Source organism: Cetorhinus maximus, chromosome 2, assembly GCF_964194155.1.
Source record: "Cetorhinus maximus chromosome 2, sCetMax3.hap1.1, whole genome shotgun sequence".
Taxonomy (NCBI): domain Eukaryota; kingdom Metazoa; phylum Chordata; class Chondrichthyes; order Lamniformes; family Cetorhinidae; genus Cetorhinus; species Cetorhinus maximus.
In genome coordinates, this window is record NC_135880.1 from 36,655,823 (window position 1) to 36,674,163 (window position 18,341).

General features: G+C 46.9%; 1 protein-coding gene across 2 annotated transcripts in view; it reads left to right on the plus strand.

The window, feature by feature from the left end:
* Positions 1-18,341, plus strand: part of dmgdh (dimethylglycine dehydrogenase) — a 159,083-nt gene that overhangs the window by 89,431 nt on the left and 51,311 nt on the right. For both annotated transcript variants that reach the window (XM_078563311.1, XM_078563316.1), the window contains 3 exons: positions 3,796-4,044; positions 6,522-6,720; positions 14,388-14,557. In XM_078563311.1, coding sequence (XP_078419437.1) covers positions 3,796-4,044; positions 6,522-6,720; positions 14,388-14,557 — 618 coding nt within the window. The remainder of the gene's footprint in view (positions 1-3,795; positions 4,045-6,521; positions 6,721-14,387; positions 14,558-18,341) is intronic.

An 18,341-nucleotide genomic window follows, 5' to 3' on the forward strand; every position in this document is an offset into this window, starting at 1 on the left:
AAATTTAGGCTTTGAAGTCAAGGCCCCTTGTAACTGGCTACCAGAGGCACCAAATCTTGTGAAGTTGTGACTGCCCTCTCCAATTTTTTTTTCCTTTCCTTGGCGGGGAGAGACCGTGGATGGCTTCCCACATGACAACGACTGGGGATTAGCAGACCAGGTCATAAACTGACATCTGCCTCTCGTCCGTGACGCTCTCGCCCTCGCCATTTCAATCTTACCACTTGTCAGTTCTGTTGCTTTAAATATGGGGATGAAGGAAAAAAGAGATTTTAATAGTGCAGGGTTTTTGTTGTGTTCACTGAATTCACTTGAAGCATTTGCAACGATTAGCAGAAGAGACTGACTGTATCTTTAATTGAAATGTTTCCTGAAGGTAAGCTCAGGTTTTTAACATCTGATCCATTTGTCCCTGGGGAATATGACATGGTGGCCGGCAGTGAAACATGGCCGCAAGCTGGCCATGGTTGGGAATTAAATATTCAGCTTATAAAGCCTTTAAAAAGCTTAGAGAAACTGGAAGAAAAGGAGGAAGGCCTTATTGATTCAAGATACTATTACAGCTTTAGGAAGAGAAAGTATAAGTAAGTAAAAACGATCAGCAGATACTCTACAGTTAGAATTGAGGATTACGGGAGGGCTTTAATGGAAGTTGCCAACGTGCAATGAAATGGCAGAATTTAGAGATTCAAGTGGTTTGTAGCAAAAGCAGGGCTGTTTTACTGGAAGACTTTAATTTTCAAATAGATAGGGAGGAGCAGAGTGGCCGAAGTCAAAAAGGTAGTGAATTTCTTGATTCCATTCGAGACAGTTTACGGAAAGCAATATATTCTAAGACAAACAAGAGGGAAAGACATACCAAATCTAGTAATGTGTAATGAGCCAGGCTTTGTTAATAACCTAACAGCAGGTTAACATTTATCTAATAGTGCCCATAATAGATTGAAATCAATGTTTGGGTTGAAACGGGGAAATGTAACAGTTAACAAGATTTTACATTTTGCTAAGGTTGACTTTGGCAGGATGTGACAGGCTGACAACAACAAAACTGTTATTGGGTAAAACTGCAGATAAACAGTGGGACATGTTCATTTGGTGTTTAGTTTAAGACAGCACCAGTATATACTACTAAGGGCCAAGAACCCTACTTACTAAATAAAACAGTCATGGTTGACAAAATGAGGTGAGATTTAATATACAATTAAAAGGAAGAGCTCATAAAAGTACAAAGAACAGTTCAGAGGTCAGGGCGCGATACAAAGAACATCAAATGAGGACAAAAAAGACAGGAAAAAGCAAGTAGACAAAGAAACTTGTGAGCGTTTGACAGGGTAGATGTTGAGACAATGTTTCCACTAGTGGGGGAATCTTGGACTAGAGGACTTAGTTACAGAATAAGTGGACAATCATTTAAAACTGAGATGCGAAGGAATTTCTTCTCTCAGAGGGCAGTGAATGTCTGGAATTCTCTACCGCAGAGAGTTGTGGAGGTTAGATCACCGAAAGTATTTAAAGAGGAGGTAGACAGATTTTTGAAATACCGGGGAGTTGAGGGCTATGAGGAGCTGGCACGAAAGAGGAGTTGAGGTCTGGGGCAGATCAGCCATGATCTTATTGAATGGCGGGGCAGGCTTGAGAGACTGAATGGCCTACTCCTATTTCTTATGTTCTTATGGATATCAAGATAAAACAAAACATTTTTACAATTAGAAAAAAAGAGTTGTCAAGGATAATGTGGGGAATATTCTCTGTAAGCGGTAACGTAGTAACCCAAACGTCCTGAAGCAGGTTGGGCACAAATCGGCCCCTTTAGTTAACGCCTCTCAGCTGCACAAAAAAAAATCAAAGGATCACACACTTAAATAGATCACCCGTGCAAAATAGTCGGAATGCCAAACGTGGACCGTTCAAAAATAGACGCAGATAATATTGCAAATAAAAGTAAATTAATGACAGACATGTTAAATGCTTTGTGTAAGTTTTCATCATAGAGGAAGAAGATAGCATACCTGACATTCCTGGGAAACAAATGATGAATCAATGACTAAGCAAGAAAACAGTTGTAGAAAGAAACCCTGTCACTAAAGTCTGATAGATATCCAGGAGCTGTTGGCTTCCACTTTAGGTTTTTAAAGGAAGTGGTTGAAATTACACTTGCTTCGCCAAAAACATCCAACGTGCTTTCGATTTTATCCAGAGATTGTAAAATTGCAAATGTAACTCCATATGTAAGAAAGGTGTGAGAGTGAGAGAGAGAAACTAGGGAATTATAGACCAGTAAGTATGTGATAGTTCATCTTAGGCCAAAAAAGGATAGATCTGAGTATTATTAAGATGTTGGTCCAGCAGCTGCTGTGGGGAAGTTGTCGCAATTTACAATTAAGGACAGAGTGGCTGAGCACATCGGCAAATCTGAGCTGGTTTGAAAAAGCCAACTACATTTGTAAAGGGTAGGTCATATCTAACAAACCAAATTGAAATTTGAGGAAGTATCTAAAGTAGTAAAGAGGGGAATGTCTATGGAAGTGGTTTATAAGGACTTCCAGACTGCATTCTGTGGCAGATGGATTTCAACACAAGTAACTGTGAGCTAATCCATTTTGAACCAAAAAACAGATAGGTTGGAGTATTGTTTCAATGGTGAGAAGCTTCGAACCGAGAGGTCGAAGAGCTTTAGGGATCCATGCATACAGATCACTGAAATGTAGTGATCAGATACAAAAAAAATCAAAAAGGCAATGAGATGTTAGTCTTTATATCTAGAGGGCTAGAATATAATGTTGAGGAAGTCTTGCTACAGCTGTGCAAAGCCTTGGCTAGACCACGTCTGCAGTCGTGTTTACAGTTCTGGGCACCGCATCTTAGCATAGATATATTGGCCTTGGAAGGCTCCAAGAGTTAAATTATGAGGAGAGGTTACATAAAGTAGGCTTGTATTCCAGAAATATTCCTGGTCAAGGGGTGATTTTATTGAGGTTTTTAAGATTTTAAAGGAAATTGATAGGGTAGTTAGAGGGAAATATTTTCTTCTCCTACCTGGAGTCTAGGATAAGGGAACATAACCTGGAAATCAGAGCCAGGCTGTTCAGGAGAGAAGTTAGGAAACACTTTTTCATGCAGAGGGTGGTAGAAAGCGTGGCTCTATCTCCCACAGACATCAATAGATGCTCGCTTAATAAGTAATTTTAAATCTGAGATCGATGGATTTTTGCTAGACAAAGGGTTAAAGGATATGGAGCCCAGCTGGGTAAATAGAGTTAGGATACAGATCAGTTCATATGTTCTCGATGTTCCTCCAGATACTATAGGTTAGCTGACAACTCCACTAAATTTGATTTTTCTTCTGTAACGATTTTATCTGTCTCACATCAATCGCAATCAGTTATACTTATCCACCTTCTCTGCAGATTCCAAATGGGTAATTTTGACCTTTGTCCCCCAGGCAATGGAGGGAAAACCAACCTCATATTCTTTTTGCTTTCTGTTCCTCTCTAGTCTTTCATGTTGCTCTCATGCCACTCTGTTTATTATTATAGTTAATAATAGAGGCGGTGTGGCTTTTCAAGCTGCCAGATAGGTCTCCACTTTGACTCACTGATTTAAAACGACAAACTGCAATTTCACAAATGTTAGTAATATGATTTCGAAGCCTGTTTTTAATTTGAAAATACATACGCATCCATTGTGAGCTAAACCCATCTGAAAGTGGGCGTTTTTGGTTGCTCAGCCCTTGAACTAAACTGGTCCTGGTGAAGGTCTAGATTAAGCTCATTTTACCTGCTGTGTTTGCTGCAGGATTCTGGGCCCGCGAAATTGGAAATATGATTGGTTTGGAGCATCCCCTTATCCCTGTCCATCATCAGTATGTCATCACAGCAACAGTCCCAGAGGTGAAGTCACTGAAACAAGAGCTTCCTGTTCTCCGTGATTTGGAAGGATCTTACTACTTGCGGCAGGAGCGTGATGGTCTACTGTTTGGTCCCTATGAAGATCAGAAGAAGATGATGATACAGGAGTCTTGGTTAACAGATGGTGTCCCACCAGGTACAAGGAGGATATTATAATTTCATTTAAAAGTATCAGTTTTATATTGTATTCTATTGAAGTATATTTCAAGGCAAGGGCAATTATGGGGGATATCTTCTCTGCACCAGCCATAGCGAAATTGTAAACATGTTTATAGAGAACTGTGTACAATTGTTCTACAGTTAACCTAGAAAGGAAACCTACTTCATCATTTCTGTGGCCTTGATATTAAACCTTGCCAGGACAGGCCAGAGAAAGTTGAGCGATGGGAGTGAAATTCAGGGAATGCGACCTCAGCACGCTGCACATGCACCCGTCACCTTTTCTGCGCTGGAGGATAATGGGCATCCCAGTGTCCTGCTGTGAAGAGGGATTTGGGAAACCTGGCAGTGAACGAGTGACAGGAGCTGCTGCTGAACAAGGGAAGTGCTCCTCATGGGTCGGGAGGAGCAGGAAAGCTTCCCTTGGCTGTTGAGGGAAATCTTCGGCCTACCCAGCCTATCACCAGCCTCTCCCCACCCCTACCACCAGCCGTCCCGATTGTTGATCTTCCCCCAGCCCTAATTGCCAACCTCGCATAGAGGAGGCTGAAAGATTGCAATTCGGAGCTGGGTGGAGGCTGCAGATCAGAGCCAGGGGTTGAGGGGGTGGGTGCAAGAAGCTTGATGTTGTGATCAGTGCTGAGGCCTGAAGGGATCATTCCTGTTCCTCCTTGCCCACAAGGAGTTAAAAAGAGCAAATCTTTAGCATTTGCCTCCAGTAGTCAACCACTCATGTCTTGGTTCAGTTGCCAGGCAGCTGACAGCTTATGTCTCTCCATCATTTCTAGTTAAATTTAAGTTGCAGCCTCGATTATGACATTAGGTTGTGACTTTGAACTGCTAATTAGGCCCCAGCCTGCTGTTTGCTTGAACCTCATTAATGGCCTGATTTCAGTAAAAATTTAAAGGGGTGAGAATGGAATTGGGTTCTTCGATCCTGATATTTTAAACGTCCCCTCCCCTTCATTCCCTCTTCTGCCGTGGATGGACGGGGTTCAGGGGGAGGGTGGTGTTAAAAGGCAGGCCATAGAGTCAGCTTTCACATTTACGACACCGAGCTTTGCTTTTCTGTTACCCCCATCAGCTACGTTCAAACGTCCTGGAATTTTAATGTTGGCAAAAACAAAGCAATTCATTATAGCAGTTGCCAGTATTTACATTCCTCTGGCTTTGATTCCGTCAGCCTGGCTTCCACATCGGGTGAATCATGAAGCACAGAATCTTTAGGTACTTTTCACCCTAAAAATTAGCTTTTTCCTCCAATTCGCCTCATTACCAAGATCACATTTTTCACTCCAGAACATCATCCACCTCCATTTCCACCTCTGATGTTGAATGTATGCTCTCATCTTGACAATGAGTTATATTTGCCGCTCATGGTGTATTACCGCTTCTCATTCTTCTGAGCCCTTATGCAGCCATTGGCATGATCAACCACATCATTCTCCTCCCAACATCTCTCCTGTGGTGCCCAGCCCAATAAGAATTTGTTCACTTCAATCCATACTTACCAATCCAATCAAGCTAGACCATTTCTAGCAATTAGTTTTCTCCCTGGATGTATCGTGTTGCCTCTGGATTCCGCCAAGGAGCTATCCTTGGCACCCTTCTCCCTCATCTACATGCTATCGCTTTGAAGACATCAACAGCGGCAACAATTGCATGTATATAGCGCTTGTAATAGTGCCTTTAGTGAGGAAAAGCACTCCGAGCCAGAGAATCATAGGGCAGGATTTTTCAGATGGCAGAGTTTTCCCACCCCCGCCACCTGAAGAGTCAGCAAGTAGCATCGACTACAGCAGCCCGGCGGCCATTTAATGCACCTTGTAAGTGTTTAAAAAGGGCTTGTCGAGGATTGTGAAGGATTTATTCAAGGCCACTCATATTGAAGTGGTGCAGTTGTGCATGGGGGAAATAGAAATGAAAAATGTGTCTTCAAAACAGTGGTTACTATTTGAAGGAAGGTCAAGCTCAGCACAGCTAGTACTTATTTAAAAATAACCGGCGGTGGATTTGGGATAGAGGTGAAGGATGCAGCCATATTTCTTTTATTGGCTTGAATTTCACTGGCAGTCCCATCCAAACTCCTGCTGGCAACTCTGACTTGACCTAATATCCTCTTGCACTCTTGAACCAACCCAGCTCCCACGGCATTTTAACATCACCTGGCAGCCTTAACTCAAACCAACTGAGTTCCACTGTCAACCCTAGCACGACCCTGCTCTCGCTGACATCCTGGTTTAACTATATACAGGCAGGCAGTTTGGAGGATTGATTACTGCTGGGATCCATCAATACGAGAATGTATAATCAGCAGGAAGGCATCTTGTTTTTCCATGAGTGCGTCGACTATCAGCAGCATTTAGTCTTTCCTCTGGCATTATTCACATATCAGATACATCAAAATTCAGGCAGTGTATGTACTCAGAGTTTTTGTATGATGATCTATTCCAGGATTTGGCAAGGAACTTTTCGAATCGGATTTGGATAGAATCATGGACAATGTTGAAAATGCTATGGAGATGGTCCCAGTTTTGAAAAAAGCAGATATAATTAACATAATATCAGGTCCTATTACATACACCCCGGACATCCTTCCAATGGCTGGACCACACGGTGGTGTCCGGAACTACTGGGTGGCTATTGGATTTGGGTAGGTACAGTTTCTGTTTCTTTTCAACCAATATCATTAATTGTTTCATTCATTCATAAAATGACAAGGATTTTCCACTTTAGTGAAATTCTGGCACATCTTCGACAGTACATGAATTCTACTATTGCTGCCAGGCAGTGAGTTGGGGTAGGTAAAATTAGCCCTTCTCAATTTGAACTCCTAGATCTGTCAATATCTGTTGACTGATCATCCTTTTGAATGATTAGACATCACTTTGCGAGTGTGAGACCTGGGTGATTTTAACTCTTGGGTCTCATTGGTATTGTTCCAGTCAGTCTCTTATTGAAACCTGGAGACATGAAAAGACTCAGCATGCCTGCAAATCCACCATGAGACATTAAAAACAACAGAGACAAACTTGCTCTGATACATCCTTGGGTAAGTTTCATGAGATTTCTCAGAGGAATCTTATGTTGTCAATGTCAGGATTCCATGAGACTATGAACAAAGTGACAGAAGCAGTTACCCAACCTGAGAAAGAAATAATTGAACTGGAAGAATTGGAAGCCCAGTTGGTTGAATTCAAAAACACACTCACTCTTATGTCTAAAAGTGAGAAATCCCTGAAGCATAGATTGACAACCTTGATAATTGAGAATGGCACAATAATCTTAGTATGTCTGACACCCCAGAGAAGGCAAATGAGAGAGTTGGATCCACCTGAACACGTAGAATAAGGCATGAAGGAAACTTTGCAGTTTGAAACTTTGAACAGGATGGTATCTATCATACTGTCAAGCATAGCTCTATTTATCTTGATTTGTCAGCAGACTGCCTTCACAACTCTAGATAATTTGTACCGAATGACATGAATCTTAAATACACTATTCTGACTGAAAGTATACACAAAAGAGGACGTTTTATTCCTGAACTCCCTTGAGAAGGCTAGTGAACTTATTGAAAAGCAATGAAGGATTGCTGGCTGTTCATTCTTCACCAGGGGAGTTTCTAGCATGGATGGGAGAGGCATGAGCTAAATGTAGGGGGACAGGATGAAACTCAGCAAGGGCGTTGAGTTTTTTTTTTCATTGATCATTCCCTTTCAGCACTATTCCAAATGGGGATTCTACAGCTGGAGTGCTGTTCTGATGCCTCAGTTACATTACAGGGTGAACCAGTTACTTCAATATTTTTCGGCGATCTCAAGAGCCTTGTGTTTGGACTCCCAGCACCCATTGCATAGCCACCCCACATGGGTGCGTTCTGGGTGCCTCAAGCATATTGTAGGCTTTATAACATCGGGAGCCAGGAAATGGGGGTGGTTCAGTGCATTTTAGCACACTGGAAACCTATTGTCAGATTATTGGCCCCTGTTTGCTGATGTTCAAGAATCACTACTGCATGATCTATAGTTCAAATTGGACAAACTTGCAGAGGAAGCCTGCCTGGTTATCTTTTGCATCATAAACCTTTCGATAGCACTTAGCCAGATCCAGCAGTGGATATATCTGGGAGTCAGTGAAAAATCGAACCAAAATTTAAAAGGAACATTCTCAAATTATGGATGAGAGGCTTTAGCTGCACCTAAGAGTGTAATGTGGGTTCACTGCCGCCCAAAATGGTCTCTTAGGGAGGAGTCTGTGAAACAACTCAGTAGCTTGTTTTAGGTGTCTGTGCTGTGTAATGACCTCCGCCCCATGTGAAGCCCAATCCTCGGAAGTACATCAAGTGCCAGGCAATGACCTGCATTCTTTCCAACAAGAATGAATCCAACCATCTCCCCATGACATTCAATGGCATTACCATTGCTGAATCTCCTTTTTTCAACATCCTGGGTGATCAGAACCTGAACTGCACTAGTCAAATAAATGCTGCGATTACAAGAGCAGGTCAGAAGCTGGGAATTGTGTGGAAACTAACTCACTTCCTGACTCACCAAAGCCTGCCCTCCATCTATAAGACACCAATCAGCAGTGTGATGGAATACTCTCCATTTGCCTGGCTGAGTGCAGCTCCAACAACACTGGAGAAGCTCAACACTATCCAGGACAAAGCAGCCCGCTTGATTATCACCTTATCCACCACCTTCAACATTCACTCCCTCCACCGTTGATGCACAGTAACAGAAATGTGTCCCTTCTACAAGGTGCACTGCAGCAACTCACCAAGGCTCATTCGAACAGCAACTTCCAAACTTGCAACCTGTACCACCTCGAAGGACAAGGGCAGTAAATGTATTGGAACACTGCCACCTGCAAGCTCCCCTCCAAGTCACTCACCATCCTGACTTGGAAATATATCGCTGTTCCTTCACTGTCGCTGGGTCAAAATCCTGGAACTCCTTCCTAACAGCACTGCGGATGTACCTATACCACATGGACTGCAGCTGTTCAAGAAAGCAGCTCACCACCACCTTCTCAAGGGCAATTAGGGATGGGCTAGCCAGCGAAGTCTACATCCTGTGAAAGAATAAAAAAAAGTCACTTAAAGGCCAGACCAGATTTCCTTCCCTAAGGGATATTAGTGAACCAGATAGGTTTTAACAACAATCTTGCAGCTTCATGGTCACCATTACTGATACTAATTTTTTATTACAGATTTATTTAATTAATTAACTGAATTTAAATATCCCGGCTGCCATGGTGGGATTTGAACTCATATCTCCAGGTCATTAGGCCAGGACCCTGGATTGCTAGTCCAGTAACATAAGCACTATGGTTGGGATTTTCCTGTCCCACCCGCAGCGGGAATTGTCATGGGCAGGACGGAAAATTTGACGGACCAGGCAAAGGCCCGTTGACTTTGGATGGGAATTTCCGGACCTGAACCCATAATAAATATTAAATATTAAACCACTATTAAATTATTCATGACCTTATTTGCTTAAGAAGGACAACCCCTGATTCTCTGCTCTCTTTATGTAACTGAAGTCCCGCAGCCCTGGTAGTATTCTAGTAGATATGCACTGCATTCTCTCTGAAGCCTTGACATCCTTCCTAAATTAAGATGCCTTTTGCCAGTCTGGACTGTCAAGCTGTCCTGTTCCCCCCTACTCTGGTAGGGACAGTGCAGGTGATCACTTTAATGGGCAGAATTTTCCGCCTGTCGGACGGGCTGTGTGGGCGCGGACCCGATCGACACCCGCGATTGGGTCCGTGCCGCCATTTTACACAGGCGGGCCAATTAAGGCCCTCCCAGCGTGAGACGCAGCTCCTGAGGACAGCGGGACTGGGCAGGCAGCAGCAAGACTACTATGACCACCGGGTCCAATGGCCACCTGGCGGCCTGTTTAAAAGTGCTCCTGCAGCCTTGCATAAGCTGTCAAACATGGCCAGCAGAAGGGCTCCCCAGAGCGCTGCTGGTGAGCAGGCCAGGCAGGAGGGTAGGGCAGGGGGGGGCACTGTGCCCCTCGTTTCTCAGATGAGTGCCTTGCTGCCCTCCTCGAGGAGGTGGCAGAAGGCGGGAGGTCCTTGTTCCCAGGGACAGGAGGAGGAGGCCCCCCCCCCAACATGACCGAATGTGCCTTGGAGGAGGTGGTGAGCTCCCAGGACGTGGTGCACCTGGATCCAGTGTCGCAAGCATTTCAATGACCTTTTGTGCTCTGGAAGGGTGAATATCATGTTGGCATTGGTCACTTAACCCAGCAGGTAGGCTTCCCCCATCCCCCTCCGCAAACTCTGTGTGCAGTTGCTGCATTGAATCACTGAAGACATGTGTCCTTCGCTGGGTGGGCCAGCAGATATTGGAACATCCCGAGGTCACCCTGAGACGGTGGTGATGAGATGGGTTCTGCACCCGCAGCATGTGGTACCGTGGCACCCACATCGCTATTTTGGGGGCAACCTGGAGGAGCTGCACCGAGACGCAGTGCTGGAACTGCACAACATGTCAAAGTCAGGGTGCTGAGATGCTGGGAGGGGAGCTTCCAGGTGGCCGGGCACTAATCGATCTGCTGCCTTTTGCGTTCCATGTGCTTGTGCCTCCTTGCTCTGCAAGCTTGGGCCTTGTGGTACCAAATGTGATGTAAGCAGCATTTGGCCAAGTTGGGGGGACAGGCCTAGCATCTCTGTGTGAGTGTGCGGCAGCTGCAGGGTGAGGAGGCATTGGAGCCTTGCAATGTCCCACTCTGGTTGGGGTGGGACGACAGCAAAGAGATTCCAGGTACAAATTGCACTAATCAATGCTCTTCTCCCCTTTTCAGGAGAAGAATGCTCATAATGCCGCCGAGCAGATGAGGACAGGGGGAGGGCCGGCCCAGTTGGCCGTTATTACCAGGTTTGAGCAGGAGGCCCTCGATCTGGAGAGGTGCCATGCGCCCAGGTCCACCGGTGTCGGTGAGGCTGGGGTGCCACGGGCAGGTATGTTTGCCCAGCAGTGAGGTCACCATTAGTGTCCCAGCAGCCATGACACTGCTGAATGTTCAGTGATTGAAGTTTGCAACATGGCTTGACCATTGCTTATGGAAGGATGAGCGCATAATGATCATGGGGACAGGGATGCACATTAACATTGTCTCCACGTTAACTAATCGAATGTCCTTGTTCTTCCTTTCAGCATCAGCGGAGCAGGGCCAACAGGAGGAGGCACAGGGGCCCCCTCTCACACCTGAGGGCCCTGAAGTCTCTGACCTACCAGTGTCAAATCATCTCTGCCAGGCAGGCACCAGCGCAGATACTAGCACCTCAGTGGGAATTAGATCATCAGCTGGTGTCCCGGGGAACAGTGGTGAGGGCACTTCACAGTCGCTGGAGGAGCTGGCAGAGACAGAGAGTGCCCATGGCGCCAGCAGTCGGAGGACTGCAAGGGACCAGGCATGTTCTCAGTCAGTGGCTGATGATGTGCCTCTGGAGTCGTCCATGAGGTAGCAAACGCTGAAAGTCCAGCAGGGCATGCGGGAGGATCTGGCGGAGATACATGAAGCTATGCTTGGCTTGGTCTCCATGGTGGAGGAGTCCACATGGACCATCGCCAATGCAGTAAGCCTCATGGCCAAGCGTCAGGCTTCCTCCATGGAGAGAGTGGCGACTCTCGTGGAGAGGCTCCTTCAGGAGGCCAATCAGGGCTTCCTGAGGATGCGCTCGGACCAGCAAGCCCTCACATCGGCATTGACCTCAGCTGGTCAGTGCCAGTGTGGGAGATGGTCTGGGCACCAAGTTTCCCAGCTCAGTGAACAAACATCCACGGTGAGCAGGGAGGTCCGAAGCGACCTCACGTTGGCGCAGCAGCTGACTGTCGTCTCTGCGGGCTCCTCTCAGGGCGCTCCAGATGAGGGCAGCAGCTTCTCTGCCCCTCTGCCAGTGACTGTAGCATCCGGTGAGGCTGCGACGACTGGGGAGATGCCAGCTGTGGAACTAACCGCTCCCTCCCAGGCATGGCCAGCACAGGCTCCAAAGGCCAGAGGATGACCGCCAAGGTTATCGAGGCCAACAGGACAGCAGAGCCAGCAGGCTGTCTCAGATGCCACTCCCAGCGAGGGGACAGCAGCTAGATGTAGCACCCGAAAGTGTAAATTTAAGGCACCTTAGGCACATCATGAGTTTCTCACTGGTGCTTTTGTGTTGCCCCACAATGAAGTCATGATTAGTTGGTGTGGTGTTTAACATCTTTGTCATTTTGTTTCCTTAAGTTCATTTTGTAATATCATTAAATTCAGACATGTCACCATGGCTGAGGGTGCCTCTTTTCCTCTGCAGGTGGATGGTTACCCATGGAGTTATGAGTGAGTTGTGTCACATTCAGCTTTATTAACAAGGCCCTTAGTTAATGTTCCTATCCAGGCAGATGTAGCACTCAGGTATCGAGTATGGAGCCTACAGCCCAGGCTTGTCCTGGAGGTCCATCTGTGGTGTTCTAGCTGAAGGTTCGTTGGATTAAAGCCTCCCGGGTGTCCCTGCCTTCCTGCAGTATGCCCCAGTCAAAGTCTACCCCCTCAGCAATTCCCTGTGCGTGCTCATCCTCGGACTCACTGCTGGACTCATTGTGTGCATCCGCAGCCACATCTTCATCGTCCACAGCGTCCCCCCTTTCCAGCGGAAGATTGTGGAGAGTGCAGCATGCAACCACTATCAGCGACACATGATCTGGGGGGTACTGGAGTGCACTCCCAGAACGGTCCAGGCATCAGAAGCGCATCTTGAGAAGACTGATGGTTCTCTCCGTCACAGCCCTTGTGAAGGTGTGGCTCCTATTGTACCGCTGCTCAGCTTCAGTTCTTGGATGGCGGAGAGGCGTCATGAGCCACCTTCTGAGGGGATAGCCCTTGTCACCCAGCAGCCATCCATCCAGCCTGGCTGGAGCACTGAAAAGCCCCGGCACCTGGGAATGTCTGAGGATGTAGGCATCATGGGAGCTGCCTGGGTACCTTCCACAGACTTGTAGAATCAGCATCCTGTGATCACACACTATCTGCACGTTCATGGAGTGGAAGCCCTTCCTGTTGACGAAGGCATCGGGCTCAACTGCTGGTGCCTTGATGGCCACATGTGTGCAGTCTATTGAACCCTGGACTCGGGGGAAGCCAGCAATGGCCGCAAAGCCTCTGGCTCGGTGTGTCTGGCCGGCCTGGTCTCAGCTGTAGTGGATGAACATCAATGCACGCCTGAATAGAGCATCTGTCACCTACTTGACACAAGTGTGGACAGCTGATTGGGAGACACCGCAAAGATCACCCACTGAGCCCTGGAAAGAGCCAGGGGCATAGATGTTGAGGACAACTGTGACCTTTAGAGCCACTGGCATGGGGTATCCAGCCACACAGTTAGTGGAGATCTTAGGGCCTATCATCTGACAGATAGAGTTGACTGTCTCTCTTGAGGGACGGAGCCTCCTTTGGCACTGCACCTCAGACATATTGATGTAGCTGTTTCGCTGCCTGTATACCCTGGCAGCAGGACAGCGGCGTCTTCTGCGGCCCCTTCCACCTTGGACTTCCTGTTGGCCCTGCGCCCCTTGTGCCTGCACCTGTCCTCCCAGAGGTGGCTCCCCTGGAGGCTGAATGTGCACTCCTGTCCTCCTCCCCCTTCTGGCCCTCCCTCCCCCCTCAGAGGAGGTGCCTCCAATGGAGACCACAACACCTATTCCCTGGCTAAGGGAAGGCTTCCTGAAACCTGCAGGCCCCAATCTTCACTGTAGAGCGCTGACCTGAAGGCTGAAAGTCCTGTCCAAGCAGCTGGTATGAGTTTTGAAGTATTCCTGCTCACACAGGCAAGTATCAGTAACTTTCCAAATTAAATATCTGACTGAGCACATTCGCGACCCCACTGACCCCTCTTATCCCGCCCGTGGATGAGGTTTATACAAATGTGTCCTACCCTTTGCGCCTGTGTGATGACCTGAAGATTGAACGGGCCCCGAAAAGTCACCGTCAATTGGGGCCTCAAGGGCCTTAAGTGGCCCATCAATTAATGGCGGGCGCGCATCGGAGATGATTGGGTGCCCGCTGGCCGAAATATCACGATGGTGCGCAGTGACGTTGGGACACTCGCCCGACATTACCGTGCGTCATTTTACGCGTCGGTGTGTGGGGCCCGCCCCCGCATGCCAATGGGAAAACTCTGCCCAATATATTTCCTCCATCTGTCATTGTTTTCTGAGTTAACCGGAAGCATATATGCTAATGAATTTAATTAATTAAAAAATCCCAGCTAAACAATTGGGCATAAATTGTTATTTTTTGCATCTTAAAGAAAAGATACCTGTACTTTCAGATATGGAATCATTCATGCTGGTGGAATTGGAAAGTATCTTAGTGACTGGATTATGGATGGGGAACCTGATTTTGACCTCATTGAACTCGATCCCAACCGCTATGGAAAATGGACAACAACCAAATTCTCAATAGATAAAGCAAGAGAGTCATATGGGTTCAACAATGCTGGTAAGAAGGATGGAGGGCATTGGGTACGATTTAATTAATAAACTTACCTTTGACCATTTCTGGTTCAAATTCCATCCAAGGGCGAAAGCCCTAGTTTTAATGTAAACATTTACTGTCTTTATATATGGAGGAATATACCATGGCATGATTACATTACTGTATCTGCTATTAGTTACACATAATCATTTCAGTAAAGTCACAAAAGCTATGTTAGAAAAGTCCATTCTGATTTTCCCACCTTGTATATCTGAGTTAGAAGGGAGTTTTTGGAACAATTTGGTCCAAGAATTGAATCCCTAGTGCAGGGAGAGTTATCTTTAAAACTTCTTTGGGACACTCGCAGTAGTTCAGCCGGTAAATTTGCTGTCACTGTGAAACTGTGACGTACATAAAGACCTCAGGTTTGTCTCCTGGTTAATGCTCAGTTACCTGATAAACCTGTGAGTATGGGCAATGATGCAATCCATTTGCCCCTGCACCCTGAGCTTGGGGCAAGCAGGGGTCCATATCCAATGATTACTGCTGGAAACTCTTTTTCTATTTGTTCATGGGATGTGGGCGTCACTAGCAAGGCCAGAGTTTGTTGTCCATCCCTAATTGTTCTTGAGAAAGTGGTGGTGAGCCGCCTTCTTAAACCACTGCAGTCCCTGTGTTGCACATACACCCACAGTGCTGCTGGGTCGGGAGTTCCAGGATTTTGATCCTGCGACAGTGAAGGAACGATGATGTAGTTCCAAGTTAGGGTGATGTTTGGCTTCGAGGGGAACTGGTAGATAGTGGTGTTCCCATGCGTTTGTTGCCCTTGCCCTTCTAGGTGGTCGAGGTTGCAGGCTTGGAAGTTGCTGTCGAAGGAGCTTTGGTGAGTTGCTTGGTGAGTGCATCTTGTATAGAGTGCTGCCACTGGCCTGGATTTTTCAGTTGGCCCAACACGCCGGCACGTAAAATGATGCGCGATGACGTAGGGCGTACATCCCGACGTCATCCCGCTGTCTTGCAATGTTTTGTTCGGCGGGCAGGCCCTGGAGTCTATTAAGGCCGTTAAGGGACTAATTAATTTCAAATTTACGCTGCCTGTCCAACCTAATGGTTGGTGGGCGGGAAAAAAGGCCAAGTGGCTTTTACGTTTTTTAGGAAACCTCATCCACGAGCGGGATGAGGTTTCCTAAAGCTTTAACGAATTGTATTAAAAAATTTTCTGAAATATAAAAACATGTCTCCGGGCCTCAGGGCGATTGAAGCGCTCTTTTCTGAAAGAACGCTAGCCCCGACTCTCCATCCTCCCCCCCCCAGTCGCACAGGTAGCGCTGCGCTACCGCTCGCGCCTTACGCTGGGCAGGCCTTAATTGGCCTGCCCACATAAAATGGCGCCGCGAAGCTGATCGCGGGTGGCATTTGGCTCTGCGACCGTCCCCGCCCGCTCCCGCCGAACCCACCCGACGCAGGAAAAATTCAGGCCACTGTGTTCAGTGGAGGAGTGAGTGAATGTCTAAGGTGGTGAATGGGGTGCCGATCAAGCTGGCTGCTTTGTCCTGGATGGTGTCAACCTTCTTGTGCGTCGTTAGAGCTGCACTCATCCAGGCAAGTGGAGAATATTCCATCACACTCCTGACTTTTTTCTTGTAGAGGTTGGACAGGAGGTGAGTTACTTGCTGCAGCATTCCCAGCATCTAGCCTGTCTTTGTAGCCACAGTATTTATATGGCTGGTTCAGTTCAGTTCCTGGTCAATGGTAATCCCCAGGATGTTGATAGTGGGGAATTCAGCGATGGTAATGGCATTGAATGTCAAGGGGAGATGGTTTGATTATTTACTGTTAGAGATGGTCATAGCCTGGCATACTTGTGAAGCACAAAGGTTAGTTGGTAAATGGCACCTATGAGGACACGGGGTGGAAATAACATTGGGCTTCATTATAATGACCTCCTTGATGTAACAGTCTAATGACATGGACTGTTTAGGCTCATGCGAGTAACATAGCCACTTGAATGAGAATCTGGAGGTCACGAACATTATGGAACTATGGGAAGAATTTTCTCCCCATCGGGGGGGAGGGGGTTTGGCGGGAGCGGGTGCAGGTGGGAACGCAGCCGATTGCCGCCTGCAATTGGCTGCGCATCGCCATTTTACTTGGGAGATGCCAATTAAGGCCCGCCCAGCGTGACACGCACCCGAAAGCACTGAGCTCTTCTGAAGCGCTGAGTAGGCTGAATTGAGGCCTGTGCTCTTTCGTGCATGCACGCGAAAGAGCGCAGAAATCTCCCTGAGGCACAGAGCTGCCTCAGGGAGATTAGCTTGATTTTTTAAAATTTTAATAAGGAGAAAAAAAATTTTTTAAGACATGTCCCCTCATGTGACAGTGTCACATGAGCTGAAACATGTCAATGAACTTTAATAAAAACTTTCATTCAATTTATAAACACTTCCTGAAACCTTATCCCGCCTGTGGATGAGGTTTCATGATAAATGCGAAGGCCGCCTGTTCTCTTCGCCTGCCCGCCAACCTTAAGTTTGGACGGGCAGCTCCGTTAAGTATTTCAATTGATATTTAAATGGCCTTAATAGGCCTTTGACAGTTTGGCACCGGAGTCGGCTGTGCGCCCGCCGAACTGAAAATCGGAATGACACGCGGTGACGTCAGGATGCACACCCAATGTCACTGTGCATCATTTTACATGTCAGCGAGCAGGGCCCACCCCCGCTCACCGACCCGAAGATTCTGGCCTATGTTTCACCAATAGCCGGTTGGTAGTACAGAGCTTGAGTATTGCTGACAAAAGATACATGTCGAAGCTTTTCATCTTGCACTCGTCAGGACACTTCGCAAGAATACCAATATAAGGGGACAACAACAATTTATACTGTACGTGAAGAGAATGCTGATTAGTTGACAAGTAGACTCTGATTGGTAGAGGCATTGCGATGGAGAATGCACCAGTGATGCTGACTGACATATATTAATACACAGGGCCCTGTTCTTTGCAGATGGAAAGAACATGTACACACATTGTACCTGTTTCAGCTAAATAAAAAGAGTGACAACCATTCGCTGATTCATTCCTCATGGCAATGCCTTGACCAATCAGGGTCAAGCTGCCTGGTTTAACTTTCAAACAATGCTTGGCAACTGTCAGTCAGCATCACTGATTGGGCTTTATAAATAGAGGCATAGATTACAAAAGCAAGGAAGTTGTGGTGAATCTTTATAAAACACTAGTTCAGCTTCAGCTAGAGTATTGTGTGCAGTTCTGTGCACCAGAAGGCATTGGAGAACGCACAGAAAATATTTACAAGAATGGTCCTGGGTCGAGACATTGGCCGGAATTTTCCAATCCCATTGGCATTGGGCATCATGGTGGGCGGGGGACGACGACGATATGGTGAGAAGGCCAAAAATTGGTTTTATGCCGTTGTGAAACCAGTTTGCGATCGTCTGCTCCAGCCATGGATGGCAGGCCGCATTTCCCACTGCTGCACATTGGGAACATCGTCTTAACACATTTGCATCTAATGATAAGCCCTGCTCACCGGAATCATCCCCCCACGTCAAATTCACTGCCACGTCTGCGTGTCTTCAGAATGGCGTGCTTCGTGACTGCCTTTAAAAGGCGTGCCCCTGGTGACTTGAACTTCGAGGGGAACTTGGAAGTGAGTGCACACAACCTTGCTCAGCGTTCACGAACATCGCTCATAAGACAAGCATTCGCGGGGGGCACAAGCAAGTCACTTTTTCCCGGCTGGCTTTCAGTGCGGTGCCAAGGCAAGGGTCCCAGTGCAGGTCAGGCCAG